Genomic DNA, 21742 nt, shown 5'->3' on the forward strand with positions numbered 1-21742 from the left:
AAAATAGCAGATATACAAGCTCACTAGCCTAAAATTATATTTATTTGGCCACGGACCCCCATCTCAAAATATCTAGTTCCAGGGACCCCCCAGAAGCTAAATTTGAGTTACAAACGTTCGCTTTGAAAACACATATATATTCAAAGATTTGCACACATTTTCACGACTTCTTCAAGAATAGCAGATCTACAAGCTCGCAGCTTGTATATCTGCAATTTTTCACTGGTTAAAGCATTCAATAATTCTAGGCCTTTAAACATGTTGGCAACGTATGTCCCTTATATTTACTGCTAAACAATGTATTCTGTATTGTAAGCCTTCGCTGTCATGCTGCCAATAAGTGCTTCTGTAACACTACACAGCCAATCCGTTATATGGCTCAAAGCTAAAAATGGAGATCTAAAACATCATCTTAAAGAGAGGGTTACATGCTTAGAATTGTTACACCTGGATATATTCCGACGCGCTGTGGGGCAAGCTGTCATGGAGGTATTAGGCGGACGTTTTGCCATTTTTCTGCGACAGGTTGTTTATGCATGGTCACTAGAGAGTACTAGCTGTGCCTCTCCTCAGCCTGTCAAACTACTGGCTGCTTTCACTGCTGGTAGAAATAAGCCTCTCTGAATGTGTTAACAAAAATATTGACATGAAAAAGTTTGAGAACCACTTATAGAATCGGGTCAAAAATATTCAAAGACTTCATGATTTTTCAAAAAGTGAGCTTGTATATCTGCTATTTTTTTATAGTTAAACCATAAAATAATGGTTAAGTGATTCAAATCCAACGTGACACAGATTTGCGTACAGGCCTAAATGGGTTTTAAAGTGGTTAAAATCTAACGCAAGGGTCCGGACCCCTAGGGGGTCCTCAGAGTTACTACAAGGGGTCCTCCAAATCTTACTGTGATAGAAACTCTTTTTTTTCTTCTTTTTGCCAGACCCATGAAATGGGTAGGCCTACATAAGCAAATGTCAGTCTGTCCGGGTTTTCTATATAAAGGGTATATATGATGATGACATGATGATGACATGCCTACAAAAGGCATGATGTCATAAATGATGATGACAGACAGGGGGTCTGGCACAACCAGGTTGACCTGGTCTAGTTTATAACCCATTCAGGCCGGGAACACATTTTAGCGTATGGGAAGGGCTTACAGTATATGTACAGTATGTAGCAACATGTTTGTTTTTGTAGCCTAATTTCTGATTTAGGCCTAACTATAGGTTGGGCCTAAATGGGATTAACCACGTGAATCCTAGCATCCATATTCTAAGAACTTTAGCCAAAAATAGCCTATCTACAAGCTCTCAACGCATCACGCTGCTTGTAGATCGTCTATTTTCATCAAAGAGGTTTGGTGTAGAGAGGAAAAAGAGCAGACCAAGTACAGAGTGAAATGTCGACAGTTCAACTGGTTAGATACGTATCTGAAAACACAAATTGACACAAATCCAAAATACAATGATAATTGTGCTGTCAAACAATGAAACTACCGGTATATGGAATCTATGAACAGGTTGTGGGGGTCCCAGCTTCATCTCTCTCTCAACTAAGGGGTCCCTGGCCTGAAAACGTGGTTGAAGACCCCTGATCTAAAGTGACACATGATGATGCTTTCCGAGTCTTAACACTTCGCCAGCCAAAATAGAATGGTGGTTGGTAGATTAGCCGTGAAATTTCTATTATTATATTGTGATCTGAGACATAATATTATGTTTATAAACATGAGCCCGCCACCCCTCCTTCTTGGACCGCACCGTTGTTTTTTCTTCTTTTTTTTTTTCCCAGGTCATTAGCTCACCGTGATTTTCTCGATCTCCGTTGGGATAGAGTGGTGGTTTTGGCCGAGCATCGATCTCCCCGTGCGTTTCGCGTGCGCGATCCGCGCGCATAACGATCCATGCATATAGTCCAGGAGTGACTGAACAGTCGATGTGACCACTTTGGATAGCCTAGCACCTAGCACTCCAGCTCTGCTAGTACTATCGTCTAAACAACAAGTGGGTGGGAGGAAGGAAGGCTGAAGAAGGAAAGGCCATGAGAGTCACTTCTGTTTCATGTCAGAGCAGCCACGAGCCACCGATGGACGAGCGGTGACTAGGGAAGGTTAGACGATTGCCGATTTTCGGATCAAAATCATTTATTCCGGTTTTAATGACAAAGTCTGGGAAAGTACGGCGCGGCTGAGACTCCTTGCTCAGATGTCCGATATATTACGGTTTTAACATTAAGGGGCTCCCCTTGGCTTGGAAAGGGTTAATGGGGGTTTTCAACGTGTGTGATTCTTCCAGAACACCATCATGTCGCGGGTGGAGATCGACCACGAGTACAAGGCCCTGGTGGTGCGCTCGGAGCAGCTGCTGACGGCCATGCAGAACAAGAGGAAGGAGCAGGAGGAGCGGGAGCGGCTCCAGCGCATCCAGGAGGAGATGGAGAGGGAGCGGAAGAGGAGGGAGGAGGAGGAGCAGCAGCGCAGGCAGGAGGAGGAGGACCGACGCCTGTAAGTGACACACGGCTGTTTCTGTACCTAGCTTTAACTATAGCTTTAAATACATACCAGTAAGACTCCCTAATCGGGAGATAAGCGACCGTCGGGTCACAGTATACACAAAGAGGCCTGTAAGTGGCATTGGTTCCACCCACAAGTTTGTACGACAAACGGTTGACGAGTAAAGCCAAATAAAGTTTCGGCCAATCATAGGAGGGGGCGGGGCAAAGGTAAAACAATTAAGGTTAAGGACTCTTAATCAAGTCAATTGACACCACCCACAAGTTTGTACGACAAAGGGTTGATGAGTAAAGCCAAATAAAGTTATGGCCAATGAGGGGAGGGGGCGTGGCAAAGTTAAACCAATGAAGGTGAAGGACTGTTGGAGCAGCAGGAGTCGGTGGTCCCCGGGAATTCCCCGTGAGTAGCCCAGTTGGGGTGTAGATTTGGTCATTTTTGCACTATTTGGTGGCGGTGGCAGGTGGTCCCTGGGGGTCCGTGGAGGTCCAGAGGTCCTGAAGGTTGTGGTTTGGCAGGCAAGGAGTGTGTGTGGAAAATTTCACATGGATAGGGGCAACGATGGCGGAGATATGAGTAGGGCAAAAGTGTGACGTGACGTGACGTGACGTGACGTGACGTGACCTGACAGACTGACAGACAGCCGGTGGAGGTTTTGATAGTAAATGTGACCTGACGGTCGCAATAATTTTGGGGGTCCTTGACATGGAAAAAGTTTGAGAACCACCGATTTAGAAGACATTTATAGAATCAGGTCAAAAATATTCAAAGACTTGCACAAATGTTCACAATTTTTCAAAAATAGCAGATCTACAAGCTCACACTCTGTGTTGCGCTGTGCGCTTGTATATCTGCTACTTTTCAAAATAACATGTAATAATGCGTTCCCAGTCTAAACAGGTTAAACCCCCTCCTCCCCCTATGAAGAACATTCATGGGGGGCCCGCAGTGAATCCTTGTACCAAGGGCCCAGAAGTTGGTGCGACACCCCTGCCCAAAGTGCCCATAGGCACAGAATTGTAAAAAAAATAACTCTTTATCTACTTGTAGATCTGCTACTTTTTTTATGTTTTATCTTGAATCCTGAAAATGAAGAGTTTTGAACCCGGCAGAGAGTAAATTCTATGGAGCCAACCCAGTGGCTGAAAGGCATCACCGTGGAGACTGTTGGGTGGCTTTTAAATTTGAACACATGTACTGTTTAACGACCTTGATAAAGTTAATTGAGTTTTATAAGGAGATAGACCTGCTGCACCTCGTCTTTTATAAGGCTTAAAGACTCTATAAAGGCTTAGCTTTTATGAGTTGCAAATTATTATGCAAAAGTGATTTCCCAGTGCCAGACAAGTAAAGATCAAGGCATTAATAGGAATAATAAGGCTACAGTGTCACCATAGAAATACTGATACTCATTTATTCGTACTTCTCTCTCGTTTTACACAGATTTTTTTTTTTCTAATGGCTGATTACATGCTCACAACACGTTGCGATGTGACACTGTGAGCTTGCACATGTACATGCTATTTTCGGTAGTTGTCGTACAATGAAATCTATGGGCCTAAATGGTTTAGAATCCGGCCGGTGCAGGTTATGCAAGGGCAGTGGACTGTCCATTATGCCAGTGGTTCTCAACCTGTGGGTCGGGACCCCCAGGGGGGTCCCCAGATTATTTCGGGGGGTCCCCAGATGATTAACTTAATGTGCAACACTGTTTTCTCACTCAACAGTAAACAAACCAACATAAAGTTTAAGTGGTCTGCACATTTCTAAAGTGACAATTTAAGGACTTTTTAATACCTCTAAAATGACTAATTAAACATTGGCCAAATTGTCAAATATTACAGGCAGAATTTGTGAAAATAGCCGATCTAGATCTGCTATTTTCACAATAGAACCGTGTTATACAAAATGTAATGCCTCAACTATAGTGCTTGTCAGGGTGGGGGTGGGGGGGTCCCCAGTTAAAATATGATTATTTTGGCGGTCGCGGCCTGAAAAGGTTGAGAACCACTGCATTATGCCTCCGGACAGCCTTGAGAGGTAGATCAAAAATAAGAAGGGGAGAGAGGAGATTTCGGTCATTTCAAACCACTACTGCAACGAGGTTCAGAACAATAATCCACCTATTATTATACAATATGATTGTGTATTTTCTTTTTTTTCATCGTTTCATTCTCCTTTTCTTTCACCTTCATCATCCGTGAAATGAAAACAGATTTCATTAAATGATATGAAAGTATTCGACCCCACCCCTCCACTCTTTTAGAAGTAGACAGCAGGACACTGCTCTGTTAACCCATTTAGAACGGGTACACATTATTGAGTATCATTATTGAATGCTTTAACTATTGAAAAATAGCAGATATACAAGCTCACAGCGCGGCACAGAGTGCCACACTGTGAGCTTGTAGATCTGCTATTTCTTTTTAAGTCGTAAAAATGTGTGCAAATCTTTGAATATATGTATTTTCAAAGCGAATGTTTGTAACTCAAATTTTGCTTCTGGGTGGTCCCTGGAACTAAATATTTTGAGATGGGGGTCCGTGGCCAAATAAATATCATTTTGGGGGTCCTTCACATGAAAAGGTTTGAGAACCACTGACATAGTAGTCTCTCAAGAACAGACTAACTGAGCTCTAGTTGAAGTGAAAAGGAGCTTCTCTTTGACGTTGGCTATAGCCAGATTGCTGACATAGAAACATGGGTTTTTCAAAAAATCTTTTTGGATTCAAAAGACACTTATAGAATCGGGTCAAAATTCAAATTTTCACGATTTTTCAAAAATAGCAGATCTACAAGCTCGCAGCGCGCGCTGTGAGCTTGTATATCTGCTATTTTTCAATAATTAAAGCATAAAATAATGATACACAATAATGTGTTCCCGTTCTGAATTGGTTAAGTCGCACCTCTGCAGCTGTTAAAACCTTGTAAAGTCGTTAACGCGTCGATGACCTTGAGCGAGCGGCTACTGAGTCTTGCGAGACGCGTTGAAAACAAGCTGCCCGGGAGTTCCTTATCGGCTTCTCCCGTATCTTACATTTTTATCCCACGATTTTTGTAACCCATTCAGTGGCGTCAGTTCAGAAAAAGCTAAGGTATGGCAACATGACTGGTGTCTTGCACGCGCCCTTCACGCGCGTGCAAGACACCAGTCATGTTGCCATACCTTAGCAACAGGCATGATACATTTATTTTAAGAAGTACATTTAACTTTTCCCCCTGTTTCTACTGTTTCTTGGGCTGGATATGGCAGCCTGGAACAGTTGTTCAAGTGCAGAGCACTAAACTTGGCATGTTGGTAAACATGCCACAATTAACAATAATGCATTGCACCTAGGGCTGGGGATCGATTCAAATATTTAATCGAATTAATCGCACGATTGTCCATAATTAATCACGATTAATCGCAAATTAATCGCATATTTTCTTATCTGTTCTAAAACTACCTTAAACAGATATATAATACTCATATCAACATGGGAGGTAGACAAATACCTAGTTTATTCAAATTCTATATGACAAATAGGCTTACTGTCCAGAATCTTCGAGAAAATGTTTCCATTAGGACAGATTTAAATTAACTTTTATACTTTAATCACTTTAACCACAGCATCCCTATTCTGGGGTGAACATTCACCAAAAATAGCTGATCTACAAGCTCACAATAAGATGCGTTGTGAGCTTGTAATCTTTTATTTTGTGAAGAGTTTGTGTATGGAAAAATTACTCAAGTACAGTGCAGAGTTTTACAAAGCATAAAGGCTCTAGGTTTAACTGAAGTAATATTGATAGGCTACATTTTAAATATTATCAAAGTATTCTGAGGCAAAATATGTGTTTCCATTAGGACAGATTAGAAATAAATTAATTTTTATACTTGGCATTTAATCACTTTAACCACAGCATCCCTATTCTGGGGGGAACATTCACCAAAAATAGCCGATCTACAAGCTCACAATAAGATGCGTTGTGAGCTTGTAATCTTTTATTTTGTGAAGTGTTTGTGTATGGAAAAATTACTCAAGTACAGTGCAGCGTTTTACAAAGCATAGAGGCTCTAGGTTTAACTGTAATATTGATAGGCTACATTTTAAATATTATCAAAGTATTCTGAGGCACCCTGGACTGGTGTTACGATTATGGCACCCCTAGTTCACTTTGATAAACCCTGTTATTATGTAGACACTGTGATGGCTCGTTGGTAGCCTTAGATTAACAATACATTAACATTAACGTGACGACGCCACAAATTGTGGAGGTATTGCTAGGAGATTATAGGCTGGCTCGCTGAAGATGTGTGGCACAAGCCAACGCATTATGCCCATCCAGTTCCCTGGCCCCTGCGATCATGTTGTGTGTACTGTCGGTGATCAGCAGTTTGCTGACTTTATTTTCAATGATACACTCTCCGGTTACACGCATGGTGAAGGCTTTGGGGCAGACAAGCACAGACAAGTTCCAGGGCTAGTAGGCTAGTAGGCTACGTAACGTCTTCATAACAGTCAGTGCATGCAACAGAAGCCTCCACTCCCGTCAAAATAATGCGCTGTGTTCTCGAGGAAACTGTGATTACTGAGTGAAGTCAAATAGTCTCCAATGAGTGCAACCGTGGTTGTCTGTCTGCCCCTGCCTGTGTCCCAAAACCTCCACCGCTCTGACTGTCTGTGACTGTCTTGTTGTTTACTACTGCGTGTCTCTGCAGTCTGCATTCGCTTCCTGACTACGGGGTGCACCGAGGCTCAAAACTCACTGCACCGGGGTGCAAAAATCACCGCGTTAATCGTGCGTTAAAAATATTATCGCCGATAAAAGGATTTTGCGTTAATTAGTTAATATCGCATTAACTTCCCCACCCTTAATTGCACCGTAATGTTTTTCTCTCCCCCCCACCAGGAAAGCGGAGATGGAAGTGAAGAGGAAGCAGGAGGAAGAGGAGAGGAAGAAGAGGGAGGAGGAGGAAAGGAGGATTCAGGTTTGTGCTCAACGACTGTGACCCCCTTAATCCTACTGTTATTGAACAGAACCCTGGCTGACCCAACAGACCTGGGCTTCTAAATAACCCCTAAATTATTGTGTATTTGGCCGCGGACCCCCATTTGAAAAGATGTGGTGCCAAGGAACGCCATACCAGATTTGTAGTGTTAGAAATGTGGTGTTAAAAATGCCCCTTGGCCTTATATAGCCTAAATCAGGGGTCTTCAACAGGGGGTCCGGGACCCCTAGGGGGTCCTCAGAGTTACTACAGGGGGTCCTCCAAATCGTTGTTCTCCTTTTTTTTAGTATATTAACCACTTTAACCCTAGCATCCATAATTGGAGAACTTATAAGGTCATACTGTGATACGGCTTTTTGGTCCTAATTTGACATTACTGTAATACTAGTCCAAACCTACTGTACCATGGGCTGTGGAAACACAACTTCCTGCAGGGACCGTAACTACTGTACAGAGCCCCATATCCTGTGGTGAAAAAACATCAATAAACTGCTTAATATTGGCCAAGAAAAGTGAAGAATCTGCTTCCTCGCCCCCGGCATTATTATGCCTACGGTGAACGCTCATGTGTCATTTTAGATCAATTGGTCGTCTCACTGAGGAGAACAATGGAGGAGGAGAGACTGACAAGAGTTTGGTTCATTTAATGCTATTTGTTTTGAGGGGGCACTTTTTCTGCTTCATTTTGACGGTGAGGGAGAAAAAAAAAGGTGGACATTGATCATGGTAAGCCAGGGGTCTTCAACAGGGGGTTACTTTTTTATTTTAACCACTTGAACCCTAGGTCCAGAACTTTAGCCAAAAATAGCAGATCTACAAGCTCAAAACGGCGTTGTGAGCATGTACAGTAGATCGGCTATTTTCAGCTAAGAGTTTTGGTGTAGAGGAGAAAAGGAGCAGACTAAGCACAGAGTGAAAGGTCAAGTTTATTAAGGTGGATTTACATTGCAGTCAAATCCAGCCCAAATCCGATTTGGTTCTCAAATCTGATCTTTTGGCCCGACTTTTCACACTGCATTTGCAAGTGACCAGATCGGATCTGTGCGTTCTGACTGATTTTAACAGCTTCAGCCCAAAGCTGCCCTGCGTCTACATATCTGCTTTGGTTACCGTGATAACGGCGTCGGCGTCATGGCGATCACATTCAGAAAATGCGACAACAACAAAAACGAACACACGTTACAATATTGTTTTTCTCTCTTTTTTCTTTATTCTTGTGTTTCGCTTTTCTCTGTGGTTTTATCTATTTAGCTCACGTGTTTTCTCTCTCCTCTCTTGTTTTTCTCATGTGCTCAGCGTGCTGTAATATGCGCTGTAATCAAATAGTAAATACTTGCGCTCTGTTATAACGTCACATCAGTGGCGCCTCCCGCTCGGGTCGTGCAGCAAGTGACGTTTGGACAGTTTGATGTGACTTGCATGTGACTTGCGTATAACTCAATGGGGTGGATGTGGTTACTGCTTTCAGACTCAGACAGATGTCCTCAGATCCGGATTTGATTTATTTTTATTAACATGCTAAAAAAATAGACGTTTCGACCTGTTACGGTCTTCTACTGAAGAAGACCGTAACAGGTCGAAACGTCTATTTTTGCTGCTTGTTAATAAAAAGAAAAGTTTGGAGCGACCAGAAAGTGAGTGCGAGCTACCTTCTTTGTTCCTAATATAAAAAAGGTCACACAAAGATTTGGAGGACCCCCTTTAGTAACTCTGAGGACCACCTAGGGGTCCCGGGACCCCCTGTTGAAGACCCCTGGATTACCATGATCAATGTCCACTTTTTTTTTTTCTCCCTCACCGTCAAAATGAAGCAGAAAACTCTTGTCAGTCTCTCCTCCTCCATTGTTCTCCTCAGTGAGACGACCAATTGATCTAAAATTACACATGAGCGTTCACCGTTGGCATAATAATGCCGGGGGCGAGGAAGCAGATTCTTCACTTTTCTTGGCCAATATTAAGCAGTTTATTGACGTTTTTTCACCACAGGATATGGGGCTCTGTACAGTAGTTACGGTCCCTGCAGGAAGTTGTGTTTCCACAGTCCATGGTACAGTAGGTTTGGACTAGTATTACAGTAATGTCAAATCATGACCAATAAAGCCGTATCACAGTAAATGTGTCAAATGCAAAAGGTATAAAACATACTGTATCAGTTAGTGTGTACGTGTGCTCCCGAGTGAAACACCAATTATACTATCTGTACTGTGATAATCGGAAACAAAAAACAAACTTGGGTATCAATACGTAAGAGAACTCACTATAAGAGGAAACAAACAACAACAACAAAAAAAGCTTACCGTCTCCCATAATTAAAAAAAAGGCGGCAGTGAGAATCCTAAATATTTACAGCTTGAGTATAAGGTCATAGCTGAATTTAGGGAAGCCAAATTGGATTGAGTTAAAGTTAAAGGGCCTGTGTGAGACACTGCTACGGATTCCGGGCCCTGGGCCAGGAACAGTGATCTGCGGGGACGATCTCATTAAAGGTGCATGGAACTCTAGGCCGATACCGGAGTTTGTTTTCCTGTAAAGGTTAAACACTGCAGAAGGGCAAAAACGTGGCAGGCTAGTAAACAATGCAGCTGCGGCTAATAAAACTAATGATGTGTGTGCTGAGATTTATCTGTGCCAAGAGCCAGGGGTGTGCCATTGTGCAAGCACAGATAAAGGCCTATCTACTGTCAACTCTTGCACACTGGGCCGTGTTTGCTAACTTTTTTTATTGCATTTAATTTTTTCCATTTTCCTAAAGAATTATTACAAATAAATGAAAACAGTTATCAAAAAAGCACGGCCTGCTCACGTATTAGGAGGGTGGTATGAGTCACTAGAAAAAGATAATGGATGTTTTTAATGAATCTGTCCTGGTTAAAATGGAGTTTGAAGTTACAATGGGTGTTTGTATGGGGAGGGGTCCTGGAGGAGGAGGGGCCTTATAACATTTACATCAAATATTATATTGAATCAAGCAAATTAAAATCTGTCCAGGGTGTTCATAAAAGCCTGATTAGACGATAAAATGACCAAAAGTTTTTTTGAAAGTGAAATATCCCTTTTTTTAATGCCTCTAAAATGACAAATTATACATTTGTCAAATTGTCAAATATTAGAGGCAGAAATTGTGAAAATAGCCGATCTACATGCTCACAACACCCCTCTCTCTCTCTCTCTCTCTCTGTCTCTCTCTCTCTCTCTCTCTCTCTCTCTCTCTCTCTCTCTCTCTCTCTCTCTCTCTCTCTCTCTCTCTCTCTCTATATATATATATATATGTCATAGTATATTAGAGAAACAGCACATTCGAGACGCGGAGCACTCGTGATGCGGCACGGGGCGGAGCAAGCGGTCGCCACAACAACGTACTCCAGGCGGTGCGCCGCTCTATTGTCCACGACACTGCGAGCGGCTACCGAAGCCCCCCTGTATCCACGAAGCCCAAACGAGTTACGAGGCCCCCCTGGGTCCACGAAGCCCCAAGCGGCGCGAAGGCCAGCGGACCTTGGTCCTGCTCTTCGCCCCCGAGCGCCGCAGGCGCGAGTGGCCGCGAAGAGCGGGCCAGGGCCGCGCGGCCGGCGGAGCGCCGCGCGAGTTACGAAGCCGTGGTGAATGCAATCGTTATATTTATGCCCAGGCCGTAAGGCCTGGGCAAGCGCACGTTAAACGCCCTGTCCAAGTGACTACAATGGAGCTAATGGCTAGGCTAGGCTAGGCTAGGCTAGGCTAGGCTAGTAAATAAAGAGTAAACACTTCCGGTCTGCGGCGAGTTCAAAGCGTGACGTAACTCTCTTATATACACTCTGGTGAATGGCAGAGCAGTGGCTGACGTCGCCATCTGGTGGTGATTAGTGTGTGGTGAACGTCAAAACGAGTGCTCCTTGACAACTTTTACTGGTTTCTTGAACATACTGTAACATATATATATATATATATATATATATATATATATATATATATAAATAATATTAATAATAAGTGGACTAAAAACAAACAAACAGAAAAGCTAGGAACAGACACACCAACGATTTGTCGGTTATCAGGAGGAATGTGTTGCTGTGAAGGGGTGCACTCAGCTGAAAAGATATGGTCCACTATCGTAAAGAAAGAAAGTTGTGGAAGCGCTGGTGTACAGAGAGCGCAGCGGAGGGAGACATTAAGAGGTGTTGACAAGAGAGCTTATACTGTCACAAGGAAGCAGAGAGAAAGTAAAAACAGGGGGAAGTGGAGCGTTTAACAGCAAAGGCACACGGATCAGCACAACATTTCTCCTGCCTGGCAGGGCTTCGTGACCGAGGCACCGGAGACAGTCATCACAGTGACAAAACTGGAAGGGAAGAGCTGCTATTTATTCTGTTTGTCAACGCTGTCTGCGGTCGCAAGAGCGCAACGGCCGTCTATCATAGGCTCACGCGTGTTTGTGCAAAAATTAGGATTTGATTTGTTGAGGGGGGAACACACACACACACACACACACACACACACACACACACACACACACACACACACACACACACACACACACAGATAGTATAATTGGTGTTTCACTCGGGAGCACACGTACACACTAACTGATACAGTATGTTTTATACCTTTTGCATTTGACACATTTAGCGATAGCACTGATCCAGAGAAACTTAATGTTCTACATCAATGAATTGTTGGGTTTTTTCCATCAGAACAGGGGGCACAGGGATCAGCAACAGACATTTAGGTGCCGGCTGGATATTCCTGAAGCTAGACATTTTTTTATGCGGTTGAGGCTTGCAACCACACGAAGCTGGATATTTTGGCCGTGAAGCTGGATATTTTTGAAACCGGATAAATAAGTGGAGACAATGAAAAATATCCGATTCACTGGATCCGTGTAGACATGGAACCTGGATATCTCTGAAGACTTTACTGTGTGTGTGCTTGTCCCCCTAGTGGAGGTCTGGGGGGATTATTTTAGACCTAGATATCTTTGTCATGTGGACCTAGATATTTTTCTATGTGGATATCTGAAAAACCGGGATATATGGAATATCCAGCTCCGTCTGGCCTAGGCCTTAATAAGGTTAGACTGCACCAGTCTATCCAACGTATTAAAAACACGCCTCAACATCTTCACTGTTTTTGGTTGTGCTAATTCCAACTGACTTTCCCCGTAACAAAGCCTATCCGTGTCCTCGGAGAAAATGGCAAGGCAGCAGCAGTGTGATATTGTCTGGCTACGCGAAGCTAGGGACACAGAGCGATTTGTATCATTTCAATAAATAAAGATAAACAAACAACTTCTTATGAACGATGTAAGCCATTTACCATGAGAGGGAGTGGGTTGTTAGGTTAGGGTTAGCAACCCTGAAACGGTGGTCAGCCAACAACCCACGAACCTCGAATGATAAAATGCTTTTCTACCACTTCTACCATATAAATGAAAGAAAACAGTTGTAACTTGCAGGGTTATTTAGTTACAATCATGCAACACAACAGTGGGCGGGGCCCATTAGCCAACTCAAGGTTGTTGACTGATTTACCACTGTTTTAAGCCAATCAGAATACAGTATCTGAACATGTGACCACAGAAAGTGGTAGAAGATGGTGTAAGTAAGTGTTTTGAAGGAGGATATATATATATTGCTGAAATGAATAGTTTCAGAAACGCTGCGCAATCAGCATTTCTCCCCGGTCAGGAAGAGCCAGTCTGTCCCCCATGCTCTCCCCACTCTAGAGCACTGGTAGCCGGGGAAAGTCAAGTCTCCCTCCCCGCCAGACACCCAGAGAGCACTAATGTTAGCGTTTTCGCCATTTCAATAAATAAGCACAAACATGTTGATGTAACAAAGAGATTTAAGGAAGTAGGTGTGGGCTGCGGGCGAGGGGAGAAATTCAGAGAATCTTACTGTACATTTGTTCAATTTCAAATTCATTCAAATGAATTTGATTGGCTTATTGCGCATTCATGACATCATCAAAATATTAGCAAACAAAATAGCCGTTTTCTTTCTTCCCTTTTTTTTATGTCAGTGGCGGTTTAAGTAATGCATGACGGTGTGCGTGCACATTCCCGCCTCCATTCATGCAATGGCAATATTGATCTCGGTCTGTGTGTGTGTGTGTGTGTGTGTGTGTGTGTGTGTGTGTGTGTGTGTGTGTGTGTGTGTGTGTGTGTGAGTGTGAGTGTGAGTGTGTGTGTGTTAAATAGCTCCATGTTGTGTTGTGTTTGTACACAATGGCTATTGATCTCTGTGCGGTCACCTTTTGTGTGCCAACAAATTGCATTTTGTGACTTTGCATTGTTTGTTGCGTGTGTGCTTGTGTATTGATCTGTGTGTGTGTGTGTGTGTGTGTGTGTGTGTGTGTGTGTGTGTGTGTGTGTGTGTGTGTGTGTGTGTGTGTGTGTGTGTGTGTGTGTGTGTGTGTGTGTGTGCGCGTGCGCGTGCGTGCGTGCGTGCGTGCGTGCGTGCGGGTGTTTACAAAGGACCGTATACAACCAGGCATGACAGACATTATTGACATTATTACCAAAGATGTGTCATCCTTCCTCTGTTGTGTTTTACGAAAAATCCTTTGTGAAACCAGAAATGTTCCAATGCAATGAACCCCATGTGTTTGCAAATAATAACGGCAAATACACCTGACGTCATTGTGATTGATGAGAACAGCAGAGAGGTTTTCCTATTGGAAGTTATCTGTGCTTTTGATTCGAGTTTAGAGGAAGCTTTCCTTTCTAAACAAGTAAAATGTCAACCATTAGTACAAGCCATTATACATTTAGGTCAGGGGTCTTCAACCTTTTCAGACCAAGGACCCCTTAGTTGAGAGAGAGATGAAGCAGGGACCCCCACAACCTGTTCATAGATTCCATCTAGTTTCATTGTTTGACAATGTTGTTTCAATGTTTTGAGCTGTCAAACAACAACATCAGCAAAATGTTGGGATAATAATCGCAATAACGTACTGCATAATCGTCATAATCATTTGCCATGTTAAAAATGTTATATTTTCAAAAATAGTAGAACACGTTTTGAGCTCTGTTCAACTTATGTTGACAAAGGCTAAAAGCCAAACAGAAATGTATATATATATTTTTTTGACAATTCATCCTCAAGTAAAATGTCCTAATCATGACAGCACTCTACTTGTAATGTATTTTTTTTTTAAATGTGGACTCAAATAAAGAAATTAAAATGTGTGTGTGCGTGTGTGTGCACGTGTGTGTGTTTGCGTGTGTGTGTGCAGTTGGAGATGGAGCAGCAGCTGGAGGCGGAGCGGGAGGAGGAGGCGTCGCGGCAGACGGTGCTGGAGCAGGAGCGCAGGGACAGGGAGCTGGCCATGAGGATCGCCCAGAGCGAGTCAGAGCTCATCCCAGACGACAGCCTGAACGACGCCGGCCTGCGCAGGTATACATAGACCCCCCCTCCCCCCCCCCCCCCCCCCCTCCTCAGCCCTTACAGCAGTGGTTCTCAGACTTTGACATTTGAAGGCCTCCCCTTCACTTTGACAGTTACAGTATACCAATGGAACCAAATGGACCGACCACACATAGACATGAAAGGGGTTTTAGCCCCTGCCCTTTTTATCTGTCTGTAAAAATTGCTCTCTCCAGACCAGAAATGCAGTTTTTACTTTGGTGAAAGAAATGCAAATGCCCCTCTTTCCATGCCATACCTGAAGGCATATCGCGATATTTTCACCAAAAGGCCCTTTTAGAAATTGCAGCCCCTACCTCTCTAACATTCTCTGCATGTCCCTGCCCGTTATGGTCCATTTGGTTTCATTGGTAGTAAGTACACTGTCAAAGTTACAGACTTGTAAGGGTCAGTTTAGACCCCCATAAAGGAACCTAGAGAGTCCCTGATACCACTTTGAGAACCACTGCCTTTTAGTGTGTAACCCACTGAGGGTCAAGCATTCTTACGGTCTGTGTTAGTACAATTATTCCCACAACCGCGGTCACTAAGCAACAGCCACAGTTGTTCGATTACTTGACGATACAGTCAATATCAATCAATATGAGGCACAGTTATTACGTGTCTTGTTTACAAGACACAAAAGTTACGGGCTTTTCGAGTTTGACCTCGGATTAATTTTCCTCCAAACCGGAGACCCTTTCTTTTACTATTTTACAGAGAACTCCAAACTCCACCTTCCCCCAAGCAGCAATGCAAGCACCAAACCAGGGGTCTGCAACATTAAATGCTGAAAGAGCCATATTGGACCAAAGAAACTAAAAACAACGTCGTTGTTGGGTGGAAACCTTGTATGTCCAAAACTTCGTTTTGTATTTATCATTTACAAAATGAACTCAACTAGTGAAAACAGCCGATCTACAAGCACACAACGCCTCGCACCACGAGGCGTTGTGTGCTTGTAGATCTGCTGTTTTCACTACTTTTCACTACTTTTTTACTTTGCGGGGGAAAAAAAACATACACATTTGAAACTTGGAGATACAAGGTTTCTGCCCGACAGTGACAATTAAGTCTATATGTCAAAATGCCTACTGTCAAAATGTTACAGCATTGGAAAGCGTTATGAATGTTTTGTGTCATGTTTGTCCTCCAACAGAAACTATTAAAACAAAAAATATATATTTTTCCCCCTATCATTTTCCCTTTTGAAAAAGCTCCAGGGAGCCACTAGGCTGGTGGTAAAGAGCCGCATGCGGCTCTAGAGCCGCGGGTTGCTGACCCCCGCACCAAACAAACAGTATAACCACAATCTCAACTTCTCTCTCTCTCTCTCTCTCTCTCCTTTCTTTCTTCCTCTTGTTCTCTTCTCCCAGCAACGGCACCTCGGGTGTACCATCGTCTCCTGAGCGAGCAGCGTAAGACCCCAGTGACTTAACCTTTTTGACCTTTTAGTTTTTTAATCCCACCTCGACCCCGCCCCTTGACCCCTCCTTCCAACCTTAACCGCCCGCCACCCGCATGCTGTAGCAAACCCCTCGCCCGGCTCAACACTGCCCTCTATCTCTAACAATGACACACGGCGCTAACGCAGAACTTAACAGATCTCACTATAACAATCACTATGCTTTGAATAGCTCACTATAGAATAGGAAATTAATTTCATTTTCATGATTTGACAAAAATAATATTGATTACAATACTAATGATCAAAATCATATTTAGGTTTGTGCTATTTTCAGTATATCAATCTTTCCATTTTGGCTCATTTGGCAAACTCATTGCACCAATTAGGGGTCTTTCTTCCTGGTCACTTGGAAAAGTGTTCGATCAATCCTTAGGAAGACTGTCACTATCTTGTCTCTGCCTATAACACTTGATTCCTGGAACGTGGAGGGTGTTCGATTCACGCCACACAAGCATGGAACTGTCGATATCGGCACGTCTGAACTGTCCAATTCCTTGGTGGGCCTCCAGTCTGATTGATGCCCTCGACGGACACGACAATATCAATCAGTAAAACGTGGAACAAAGACAATCAGTTTACCCACACAGCGACTTAGGGAATCAATCACCGTTTTCCCTGTTGTTGATTCAGCGCCGCTCTCTTGTTGTGTATTGAGTTCCATTGTTTCCGTCTATAACGATAATTATTATCTGTTTGCAGAGCTGGTGGGAGTCAGAAAGCGAAGAGCTTGACCATGTAGGTTTTCGCCTTTTAAAACAGAAACCACTCAAGCACCTTTTAGCGCAGAACTGAGACGCTCGCATGATGCAGAACAAGAAGTTTGCACATTTTCAGGTTCTTGGAGATGTCAGCACAGTAAAAATCTGTGTCAGTGTTAAATTATCCATTTGTAACTCAGGGAGATTACAGGTTTATTTGGTAAATTATTTTTAAACAAAATTACCACTGAGAATGTTCAAGTGAAGGGAAGAGAACTCTTGTAAAACTATGAGATACAAATGGATAAATTAAAGGGGGTTTAAGCGATATAAGTGAGTTTGTTTTTGTAGTTTTTGTCCAAATAAGTGTTAAATAGCTATATTCCAATAACCATTGCTGTAGTGCAGGGGTGCCCAAAATAAATCTACCAGTAGATCACAAGGCTTTGCAAGAGATACATGACATGCCCCTAAAAATATAAAATTATGAAATGAAATGATCTCGCGGCACCCCTGGACTGCCGTCACGGCACCCCAGTTGCCCCGTCACCCACTTTGAAAACCCCTGTTCTACTCCATCCAAGCTTTGCACCAAAACACTTCTCCTACTCCTTTGCACTTTGCCCAAAGCTGCCCACGTACCGGCTCTCTTAGCTTGTTGTCGGTGCATCACACCATGAGTCATACACACAACACAACTGGTCAGATTGCACTTAATGTGCTGTTAGTTTTTTTTTGTTTTAGTCTTTTGGGTTGTTTTTTAGGTTCATTATGCCTTATACAGGGTTCCCACGGTCATGAAATTCCTGGAAATATTTTGAAATTAGAAAAATATTTTTCCAGTACTGGAAAGGTTTTGTAATTGATCAAGGGTCCTGGAAGGTCCTGCAAAAAATAGCTATGCATTGTCTTTGGTTATTGATTTTGTTAATACCTCTGAAATGACAAATTAAACATGGGCCAAATTGTCAAATATTAGAGGCAGAAATTGTGAAAATATGCCGATCTACATGCTCACTACCCCTCGCAACGCGAGGCGTTGTGAGCATGTAAAAGTTTTGGAAAAGTTTTGGAAATAAATTTGTAAAAATGTGTGGGAACCCTGCTTATAGCTACTTTGCCCACTCCCCCTCTGCAGTTTGAGGAGTTCCTCAGTGGTTCTCAAACTTTCTCCATGCCAAGGACCCCCAAATGAATATGTATTTTGGCTGCAATCTGAAAATATTGTGTGCCATCATGATGAAGTTGGGTCCCCGGATCCCAGTTTGAGAACTGCTGCTCTGGAGAATGCGGTCCGAAATCGATTTTATTTGTACTTTTTTTATGTTTTTTATTAGACAGCACAGTGACGACAGCCAATCCTAACAATACTTTCTTTGTGATCATCATGACATGAACTTTTGAATTATTATTTTTTTATTACTATTTTTTCTTTTACCATGAACACAGTTCTTTCCATTCCCAATCCATTACTAAAGGTTAATGGGTGTCATATTGCGGCGGCGGTTCTCAGTGTTCGGTCCGGGGACCTCCTGGGGTCAAAATGTGGACCGTTATGGGTCTTGCATTAGTTGTTGCATTAACTTTTTACTTTAACTTTTTTCATAAATTAACACCCGACTTGATCATACTACAGTGTACAGCGTCACACAAAAGCATCAAAAGTAGCAGCTCTACAAGCTCGAAACCGCGCTGCGCTTTTAGCTGCTTTGAGCTTGTAGATCTGCTACTTTTGCAAATCTTGAAAAGTAACAGTTTTGGACGTTTGAACAAGATTTCCACCTGACAGAGACTATATATCGTCGTTGTCGGGTGGAAACCTTGTATGTCCAAAACAAATTGTTTTGCATTTATCATTTTAAAAATAATTTAAACTAGTGAAAACAGCCGATCTACAAGCACACAACGCCTCGCTGTGTGCTTGTAGATCTGCTGTTTTCACTACCTTTGTGCGACAGCCTTGTATGATGAAGCAGGGCTTTACTTTGCGAAAAAACATACAAATTTGAAACTTGGAGATGCGAGGTTACTGCCCGACAGTGACGATATATATATATCATCGTTGTCGGGTGGAAACCTTGCATGTCCAACACCTTCCCCTTTTTGTTATTTTAAAAAACGATTTAAACTTGTGATAATAGCCGATCTACAAGCACACAACACCTCGCTTGATCAACATCAAAGTGGGCACATCCTCGACATTTGAAAAAGTTGAGAATCAATATTGCTCTTTGGAGCAGCAGCGTACATAAAAAAAGGAATTAGTCCTCGGAGACTGAGTGAGAACCCTGTCCAATACCTCCTGTACTAACTGTGATATACTGTACCACAACAATGGTACTCTTTTAGGGAGGAAATGGCCAAGGAAATGACTGAACTTCTGTCTAGGTAGGTAGTGATCATTCTTTGTGTGTTTTTTTTTTTTTTAATACGTTTTTGTATGCCGTGCAGACTGCAGAGACATCCTCAATCACCCTCCTTTGTCTCAAAAACAAAGCCAAATTGAATTATGTCATTATGTCATTATGCATGTCATTCCGAATAATTATAATGATCAAATTTTACAATTAAGACCTTTCTGATTCAAGATCCTGTTGTTCACAAATCAGAGTATAATGCAATGGAATTTAATTCAAGATCCAGATGTTCAGAAATCAGAGTATAATACAATGTCATTTAATTAAACGTTATAATATTATTAGTCCTCTATAAATCAGTCACTAGAGTGCTCACATTTGAGTGGTAAAGTTCTGGGTTGGATACCAGCAAGTGAGCCTTGCCGAGCCATTGAGGCCCATAGGGCAGGGGCTTATCTGCTGTTGCTGCAGCGTGAGGCAGCTTGATGCACAAGTTCCCCCCCTGGACATGACGCCAGTATGTCGCAGGGACTTACCCCCAATCCAACCCTTGATATGATGCTGAGTGCCAAGCAGGGAGGCACTGGGTCCCATTTTTCAGAGTCTTTGGTATCCCAGTCTCAGGGCAGACACAAGGCCATGAGCTGGTTGATACCAGGCGTTCAGTGTATGAGAAGCATGGCTTGTGTGACAAATAGTCATGTGGGGGCGCAGTGGTTAGCGCTTCGCCTCACAGCTAGAATGTCCTGAGTTCGATTCCCGCCTGTGGGCGCTGGGGGCGTGTTCCTCCCTCCGCATCATCAGCGCCCACACCCTAGGTGGGGTTGGCGATAGGGCCTTTCTGTGTGGAGTTTGCATGTTCTCCCCGTGTCTCCTAGGGTAGATGCCCTCGCAAAAACATGCAGTAGTCCTGGTTTCTATACTACCTCCCCCTAGCCAGCCAGGTGCTCCCCAAATCCCCTGGCGCAGGCAGGGGGAGAGCGGAAACCAGGACTACGGGTTAGGTAGTTGGCACTGGGTGAGAAAACATAAAAAAAAAGACAAATAGTCATGTGGTACAGTAAGTACTGGGAGACGACGTTAGTGGGTGCATTGTACAGCGAACACACAATAAGTTAGCCACTACAACCTACATAACTTACTTAAAAGCGTGATGAATAGCACAATAAAGTGACCTTTTACTTTCCAGATAAAAGCCGGTAAAAGAAAATACATTCACTGCACAAGGTGACATTTTACTTGTCCCCACGGAGTTGGTCAGCCTGGCGTCATTAATACACATGAGGATTATAGATACGAGCAGAACTGAATAAGAAAATGACAAGATAAACGCAGTGGATTAAGACCGCAGGGGCTCTTAATGTGTGTGCATGTACTTGGGCACATTTATAAACTCATGAGTGTGTTGCCAGTGCTAATATTCATACAGCTACATTTCCAGGTGGTATTCATTTCAGTATTTTTCCACAGCCTGTCTCCATCTGAACGGGTTGGAATGAGTGATGTCGATCTGTCAGAGGCGACATGCCAGTATTCAGAGTGCCAAGGAGTTGAATGTGTTATTTAATACTGCAGTTTTTATTAGAAGCCTAGTTGCAAACGTAGGGAGCAGTTAGTATCATGTCGGTCAGTCAGTCATGTTTGTATCATGTCAGTCAGTCAGTTACACCTCATGTCACGCTCCATATGGCAGTCCTTGTCTCTTTTATGCCCATATATAGATATCTCTGATGTCATCAATATTAAGCCCAGATCTGAGAATGTCCATATATGGACATATTGTGTCAGTATCAGGTGGTCTTACTAGTACAGTAGTTGTACCTTATTTTTCAGTTAGATGTTGGATTGTTTGTGCCTGTAAGAGTGCACAAGTGTTCCCTTGCTTTAGTTTTTGTCATTTAAATGCTTGGTGAAGAATAGTATGTGTCTGTGTCTTCTGCAAGTTGGCGTTGGTAAATTAGCAAGTGTTGCACTGAATTCTGTGACCTCTTATGCCGTTCAGATTGTGGGAGGGCATTGCGGACTCCCCATTGGCTTTTGGGACAGCCAATGAAGAGAGTCATGAGAAAGTCATGATATAGCACATCGACTGAATGTAGACCAGCTCGCTTCACAAAATGTGTCGGAACCCCTGCCGTGTGTACTTCTTTGATGCCACATGGGAAACCTGGTTGTGAGGCCAGCTTTGATAGGCATTGACACTCGAGCAGTGGTGTAAAAAAAAGTATTCAAATGCTTTACTTAAGTAAAAGTATCAATACTGCAATGTAGAAATACTCTGTTAGGGTGCCCTCACACCCAAAATACCTATGAGAGTGGAATCCACATTCCGCC

The 21742-nt window shown here is 43.0% G+C and overlaps 1 protein-coding gene across 4 annotated transcripts in view; it reads left to right on the forward strand.

The window, feature by feature from the left end:
- LOC308301402 (unconventional myosin-VI-like) overlaps positions 1–21742 on the forward strand; it is a 216719-nt gene that overhangs the window by 168429 nt on the left and 26548 nt on the right. For 2 of the 4 annotated variants that reach the window (XM_080745378.1, XM_080745379.1), the window contains exons 26-29: positions 2296–2504; positions 7404–7482; positions 14716–14876; positions 16262–16303. In XM_080745378.1, the coding sequence (XP_080601504.1) occupies positions 2296–2504; positions 7404–7482; positions 14716–14876; positions 16262–16303 (491 nt within the window). The remainder of the gene's footprint in view (positions 1–2295; positions 2505–7403; positions 7483–14715; positions 14877–16261; positions 16304–21742) is intronic. The other 2 variants (XM_080745380.1, XM_080745381.1) reach the window with 1 other exon arrangement.

This window comes from Nannobrachium achirus, assembly GCF_963921795.1.
Source record: "Nannobrachium achirus genome assembly, chromosome: 16".
Lineage (NCBI taxonomy): Eukaryota > Metazoa > Chordata > Actinopteri > Myctophiformes > Myctophidae > Nannobrachium > Nannobrachium achirus.